The sequence below is a fragment of the Crocodylus porosus genome, unplaced genomic scaffold (assembly GCF_001723895.1).
Source record: "Crocodylus porosus isolate Cpor-Errol unplaced genomic scaffold, CroPor_comp1, whole genome shotgun sequence".
NCBI classification, from domain to species: Eukaryota; Metazoa; Chordata; order Crocodylia; family Crocodylidae; genus Crocodylus; species Crocodylus porosus.
In genome coordinates, this window is record NW_017728943.1 from 105836103 (window position 1) to 105843941 (window position 7839).

General features: G+C 43.4%; 1 protein-coding gene across 1 annotated transcript in view; it reads left to right on the top strand.

Annotated features, from left to right (window-relative positions):
• Positions 1-6238: 6238 nt before the first annotated feature.
• Positions 6239-7839, top strand: part of UNC93A (unc-93 homolog A (C. elegans)) — a 26497-nt gene continuing 24896 nt past the window's right edge. The window contains exon 1 of the mRNA XM_019548768.1: positions 6239-6494. Coding sequence (XP_019404313.1) covers positions 6408-6494 — 87 coding nt within the window. The 5' untranslated portion in view covers positions 6239-6407. The remainder of the gene's footprint in view (positions 6495-7839) is intronic.

Below are 7839 nucleotides of genomic sequence, written 5' to 3' on the forward strand. Positions count from 1 at the left end.
TGTTTACCAGAGCTCCCCAAGGGATAACGAGGTCTAATGGCCATAAACTCCAGGAAGGCCATTTTAGACTGATGTTAGAAAAAGTTCTTTACGATGCGTGTGTCCAGGGTCTGGAACAAATTCCCCCCAGAGGTGGTGCAAGCACCTACTCTGGATTCCTTCAAAAAACAGCTGGATGTTTTTCTTGCTGGGATCACTTGATCCCAGCTGACTTCCCACCTATAGCGGGGAGGCTGGATCTGATGATCTCTTGAGGTCCCTTCCAGCCCCTAATGTCTACAAAATCTATGCAACAAATAGAAGCCCCTTCTAGCGAGACTCATGAGGTCCCTTCCAGTCCTACTTTCCTATGATCCCGCAGGAGAAAAGGACGCTACAAGAAAATTAACCATGTAGTTTGAAGACAGAACAAAAAGACAAGTTAAGGTTCTTATCCTCTCATCTAGCTACAACATTGCCCCTCTGAGAGTCCTGCCAATGTTTGGGAGCCCTGACTCCTGGGGACTTGGACTCCTCAAAAGCCTGGAATAATCCAAAGGCCACAATAATCTCACAGGTAGTCCCTTAATGCTTCCAAGTCAGCCCCCACTCCTGATCAGCTACTGATAAATAACAATCCTCCAGAAAGTTATTTTCTTCCTGGGACATCTGGAATTCCTTTAGCTAATGGCCCATTTCTCTCAGATGACTTCACTACTGTGACATGAAAAAAATATACCTTGGGTGCCTGCCCATTCCAACAATAGCCCCTTCTACCTGTGTTTGGAAGTGGCAATCGTTCTTGCTCTAATAACACAAATAGCAAGGGATATTTAGCAGTTTTGCCTACTTCCTTTGCCTTAAGTATGTGTTCCTCAGTTCTTTTGACTAAACCATGTCCAAAATCATAAAGCTACATAAAGGGCACATCTGTGTGCATTAAATTTAGTACCTCCAATGTGAGGTGCTAAAGAAATGAGCATTAGGCTGCCTTCATGCACAGTAATGAATGCACATGGTTTTTAAGTGCTGCTTAATGAATGCACAGTAGCTGATTTTACTGTTCATTAGCATAATTGCATGGCTTTAAGTGACACTTTAATGTGCAGTAAAATAGGCTACTATGCATTGAAGTGCATGTGTAGATGTGCCCAGTGACAACATAATTTAATCTATAGTGATACAAGGAATGTAAATGAATACAACATTGGCTTTTCAACATGACTACAACTGCCATATCAGAAAAACAAACTCGATAAAACATGCATGTCATCCCACAAACACCTCAGAATGTGGGGTTTCTGACAGATGGTTTATATGAAATGAGTTGTGGGGCTCTGGTTCTAACTGAAAAGATGTATAGTTATCTTAAATTACTTTCCGTATTGATTAACATACCACTACTGTTGGCAGCCTCAGCAGTGACCAGGAAGAGAAGGAGCAGGGCAGATGAGTTACCATCTAACTCCACGAGGAGAGTTTCAGAACAAGCAAGGAAGACAATACAGAGTTTCACAATTCTTAGGAGTGTACTGGGACTGTCTATTATGAGATTTATTCGGATTTAGAATGATGCAAGAATGTTTCCCAATCTTACAAAACAGACAGGAAATACAGGACTGCTTTAGAGGAATGTGCTGTAAATCACTCTGACTCCCATGACTGTTTTGGGAAGGCCTATCATCACTAATAAAACTGCAAATCATAGGAAGCCTTTTGAAAGGTAATTGAACAGGACTAGATTCTGAGTAGCCCTTGTACATTGTGTACCCGTGAGTGGGAGAATACAGGGCTTCTCCCATACTGAGAAACACAGACAAGGCCTGCAGTGTTGCAGTCCTTATGGTCAAGTATCTTGCACCTCATAGTAACTGACATCTGTGCAAGGTGGGTATGAAATTTTCATCAGCATTTTCCCCAACAATAAAAAACCTCTTGGCTAAAGACAGACATTACACAAACTGGTATAAGTGGCTGGAAACTGGTTCAAACCTCTAACAGAGCAGAAGTTTAGTGCATATGGATTGGTTTCAAAATGGCCAAAACCAGTGTAGGACAGAGCTGGATGGATATAGTATCAGACTTAACTGATTTAGGTTACACTGCACCCCAGATCCCCACCCAACTCAAGTTAAGTCTCAGCGCCCAAGCACTCTGCTGCTCCTGACAATTGTTTGGCTCAACCACCTAAGTGTAAAATTGTAGGGCATTTATACATGTGTGTGGAGGCTGCTCTGATGCACTAGAATTTCATCACGTTGGAGTAGACTCAGTTAATCAAGTCTACTGAAGCATGGCAATTACCACATTTGAGCAGCCTCCTATGCCTCGTGTATCAACATCCCTTAAAAATGGCTGCTCTTGGAGCCACCCTAATTAAAGCACAGACACAGGAGGACCACTAGTTCCTTGTTGTGCCAAGGGGGCTGTTGTGCCCTCTCGCTGCCTTTCCTCTGAGATGGAATAGCCTTAGCTTGTCCATCTAGGATCACTCCCTTGAGGAGCAACCACTCTTCCTGGACTCCCCTCCCTTTGGGGTCTGGAATGGCCTGCCGCCAGAGGTGGTTCAAGTACCTACTCTGAATGCCTTCAAGAGAAAACTTTTCTTGCTGGGATCCTATGACCCCTGCTGACTTCCTGCCTGGGGCAGGGGGCTGGACTCGATGATCTTCCAAGGTCCCTTCCAGCCTTAATGTCTATGAAATCTATGATCCCGGATAGGGCTCCTCAGCCATCTTCAGGCACACAGATAAGGCAGTCATAGAAGACTATCATCCTCGACTGCAAGGGTTTGCCAAAGAAGACAACTTTCCCAGGCAGCTTGTCCATTGTATTATTCTTACAGTTAAGTTTTTTTTCTTTGATTGAATCTGAATCTCCTTTGCTACAGTTTGAACTCATTGATTCATATCCGGCCTTCTGTAACAAGGCACAAGGCAAAGCAGACTGGCACCTTAGCAGAGTTGAAACTGGATGCATGAGTACCCTGGGCGGCAGCAGTGCATGGGACAGTGTCAGAAACTGCTCTGCCACTGGCATAGAGGCAGCCAGGCCAGCATCATAGCTGTTGTTATTTTTGCACCCCCTGCCAGGGTCAGTGCCTGGGGCTTGGTGCCTGAGCTCATCCCCTTTTTGTTAGGCTACTGTATTTTGGAGACTAACACATTCAGAAAGCATGAACTTTTGTAGGTGAGACCCTACTTTGTCAAATACTTTGCTAGGACTGGACTTGCAGAGTGTGGAAGTACTAAATAGACAGGAATGAAGTAATTTAAATACAAAGAAGAGCTCCCTGCCCTGTCTTCTGCCTGATTGCAGACTAACACAGCTCAGTACCTTTCTCTGTAGCAAAAGAGAATGGTTCTTCTGCCTTTTTGTTTTGGAAGCATTTCAGGTATTTGAAAAATGCCATCACAACCCCTCTTGGTCTCCTTTTTTATAATCTAAACATACCCAGCTCCTTCAGCTTTTCCTTATCTGGCCTGCATTCCAGCCCCTTAATCATCTGCCACTCATTTATTATTTCTTTCTGGTTTCTCCATATCCTTCTTAAAATGTGGAGCCCAGAACTGCATACGCTACTCCAGCTGAGACCTAACAACTTTAAGTATAGTGGCACCACCATCTCCCATGTCTTACATACCCTGCTCCTATTAATGCAGTTCAAAATTGGATTTGCTCTTTCAGCAACTGCATCATATTACTGACTCGTGTTGAGTCTCTGATCCACCACATTGCCTAGCCACCTGGGCAAAGTGGGTGTAAAGTACAACTCAAATACTACTCACTGTGCCCAGGTGTACGTGACCACGCAAGGTACAAGATGGTATAGAATTGGAACTGCTAGCTCGTGACAGACATGCAATAACAGAAACATCAGGGGAGGGACACTGTCATAGTCACCTGCATACTTTTGATGCGGGTTCATATGAACTATTAATATGCCATTGAACAACTTTCCTGAACTCCTAAGATCTGACTGTTGTTCAGAAGTCTGTTGGTCACAAATGGGATCCGCTGCTTCTTTTCAGTAAGCAAAATTCATATCACACTAGCGAGGTGTTTTTGTTAGCAGTGCTAAGTCCTACTGATCTCATGTCATGCTGGATGCATCCAGGTGTGAAACTAGCTTTAATAAGTAACTGTGAAGCATGTACAAGAGCAGAGTGGCAAATGTGGGCAGGTGCTGCAACCAGGCAGCAATTTTTTAGATGGCAAAATGTTGATGGGCTGAAACATGTGACACCTAATGCATATAAAGAAGTGAATACAATGCACTTACACAAGAGAAACAGAATTTCTGCTGCTGTGAGAGCTACCAGCTGAAAGTAATGACTGACAAAACAAGCTGGAAATATGGTAACCCTAGATTAACTTTTCAGGAACAGAGCCCAGCCATGGCTAGCTTCCTTCTCCACTCCCTTCACCCTGATCCTGGGGCTAAGGGCACTTGTGTAAGAGGGTGGTCACCACCATATGCTGCAATCTGGCAACTCTCAGTCACTGCTCATCCCCTTCGGGGCCTTTACCACCTAAATATAGTTTAGAGAAACCCTTGGGCTACCCACACTACGTGCATGGCCCAACCCATCCCCAGATGGATCCTGGAACTGGGAGCTACAATGACTTCTCATCTCTCCCACGTCTGCAGCCAATGGGTACTGGGAACAGTCAAGGATCAAAGCAAATAAAACATAAATGGTTCTGTGGCCTGAAATAGAGGGGCCTCTGGCAGGTCTTTTACTTCTGTTTGGTTTGTTCAACTAATAGGCTAAAAGAAACAGGGACTCCAATAAAGTGTGTGTAGATGGTGAGGGCAAGGGGGGACACCTTAAAAAATAAAATTAAACAGAGGATTTGTTGTGTTTTAAGGGAAGCTTGGGCTCAGTTACAGTCATCTCAGGGGACAGACATTCTTGGCTGCGGGATGGAGACATTAATTAAACTGCTCTCTTCCCTCTCTAGTTGCTATCTTCCCATCCTGTGAGCGATTTTAGTTAGGAGTTTGCAGACTCCCTGTGGGAGAGCAGCAGCCAAGGAGTTTTGCTCAGATCTTGAGACTCACTTAATCTTAGCTAGACTGACAGAAAGAATAAAAGAGGTGTCAGAATTGATATACAACAGGCCTACTGGAGACATTCACCGCTCGGTACCAAATGAAGAGCCCCTCAACCTTATCAGATTTCACTGGTGAGGATTCTGTACATTCCTTAAGAGAGACTCATTACCAGGCAATTGGATAATCCAGACCTCTGGACAGGGAAATGGAATAGCTCTGTGTCACAGATCAATCAAAAATGCAGAGCCTAAGAGTGCTGTCTCAATAGGGGAAGAGGTGGTGAGTTTGGAGTTGGGCCATTGCAAAGAATATGAGTTTCTGATAAGACAATCTGCCTGCCTGCACCTTTAAAATGAAGTGCCAGGCTACAAATTATTTTTAAAAGTCTTCCTTTGCTTTATTATGAATAGCAAGGCAAACTATGAAAGAGAAATGGATTTTAAACTTTTAATTTGCTCTACACTGCTGCTGGGTGTGCTGTGTTTAGCTCTTACATGAGCCTGTGTAGGGAGAAGTTCAGTTTTGTTTTGAACCAGCATTGCTTTTGTGACCTTATGCACTGGCTCAATGTGGCACCAGTTATCACAACAAACCCTACAGAAGAAGTTGCGTGTTGAACAGCTGCATCCACTGAAATCAGGCTGACACTGTTTATGAGCCAAGTGTTATAGGCCTTCATATGAAAAGCCAAGAGTTCACTGTCTCGAAAGAGTCCATCTAGTTAGAAAAGTCTCATTCTCAAAGCAGGTTGTAAAACTTCCTGACTACCAGGAAGGAGGCAGGGGCAGAATATTTTTATTCTGCACTGGCCAGTATCAAAAAGTTTTAAAACCAAGCTGCACAAACAAGATTTTCCTCAAAAGCAGGGGTTTGTTTTGATTTGTTGGCAAATGAAATTCCACCTGCTTTTGGCTTGATTTGATAGGAAGCAACACTATGCCATCTAGTGGCTTCACTGGCTTGGAGAGTGATTCTTCACCGTGCATCCCCAGTGAATATACTCACTATGAAGCATAGCCACCCACTTATGTTTCACTCAAAGCATGCAGGGAAGTCACTGGGTTTGTATTCATTAAGTGACTTCTGCACTTTATTATAAAGGACAACACTAATGCAAGCTGATAAAAGTCTTCTGAGTGAAATTATTGTTGCTTCATAGGCTAAACTGGTGAATGAGTAACAGTTTCATATGGAGTTTTCAGTATCTAAGAAAGTAAAGTTCACTGGCTGACACTTAAGTGATTAACAGCTCTTCCCACTGCAAACGCAGTGAGAAGCGATCTTTTCCAGCACCCAAATCCTATTTTCCGCTTCCAGAGCACTATCTTCAAGCTGTTGCTTGAATTGACACTGTCTTGTATAAATCAACATGGAAAGGAATCTTAAGAATGTTCTTGTCATTTCGTTTGGATTTTTACTTTTATTTACGGCTTACGGCGGGCTCCAGAGTCTGCAGGTAAGTGGCACTCCCTTCTATAGTTACGGGGAGCTGATACTCTCTGTAGGAGCATCAAACCAGTCAATAGGTGTGAAACACAAGTCTTCTCTTATCCTTTGAAGATGATGTGATTTCTCTGATGTGTGTCCAGCTTGACAAATGCTGATATGTTATTTCCAAGTTTTGTAGCTTCTATTAAGTATATTATCCCAAGGATACACCTCGAGGTCTAAGACGCTGAGCTTGTCAGAAAATTCATCTTGAAACTTTTTTTCCTCAGACACTGAAATTGATCATGAAAGAGTGCTGGTCTCAGTGGAAATTCCCATAGAAAAATATTTGAAAATGAAAAGCATGATATTTTAGGATGCCTGGTTTCTGAACACTTCTGAATTTCTTTACAGATGTTATTCTACTATTCTTATTGCTATGTTAATTTTACATCATTTAAGCAATGCTGCTGACCTAACATAAAATGATAGTCAGCATATTCTTGTATTTTTATTTTTTAAATCCTGGAGGGCAACTGACACACCTAGGGATTGGAAGATTGTATCTTGTTTTCTAAAACAAAGGATCCATTGGTCTTAATGAAGTGATCTGACATTTTGTCTAACTATGGACCAGCTCAAATCCGAGCAGCACAGCACTTGCAGAAAGTGTCCTAAAAATACCGTCACTTGTAAAAAAAAGCTTAACAAGTAGTACAAGAGAAGGAGAAATGCTCTGCTGTCTGTAGATCTCTGAAATGCTAGAAGCAGAAGGTAGCCAATCCATACGGTCTCAAAGCTGTGATCTCAGCAGAACTCACTTTGGAATAAAATCCTGCTAGATTAACCCAGGATACTGTAGGAAGATATATTCCCACCTCCAAGTTGGCTCTCTTCTGCAGCCCACACTGTTCAATAGCTTCATCAGCGACTTGAACGAAGGGGTGAAAAGCACCTTGTTCAAATTCACAGATGACACTGAGATGTGGGGAGAAGTGGGCATGCTAGAAGAAAGGGACAGGCTATAACTAGTTCTGGACGGGTTACAGGGGTGGATGAGAATAGGATGGGTTTTCATACTGACAAATGCAAGGTGCTGCACCTGGGGAGGAAGAACCGGCACCATACCTACAGGCTGGGGAACTCCCTTCTCAACAGTGCAGAGGCAGAAAAGGATCTTGGAGTCACTATTGATGGGATGCAATCAGGAAGGCCAACCACACCTTGTGATGCATCCACAGATGCATCACAAGCAGGTCCAAAGAGGTGATCCTCCCTCTCTATGTGGCACTGGTCAGGCCGCAGTTGGAGTACTGTGTCCAGTTCTGGGCGCTGCACTTCAGGAGGGATGTGGACAACATGGAGAGGGTCCA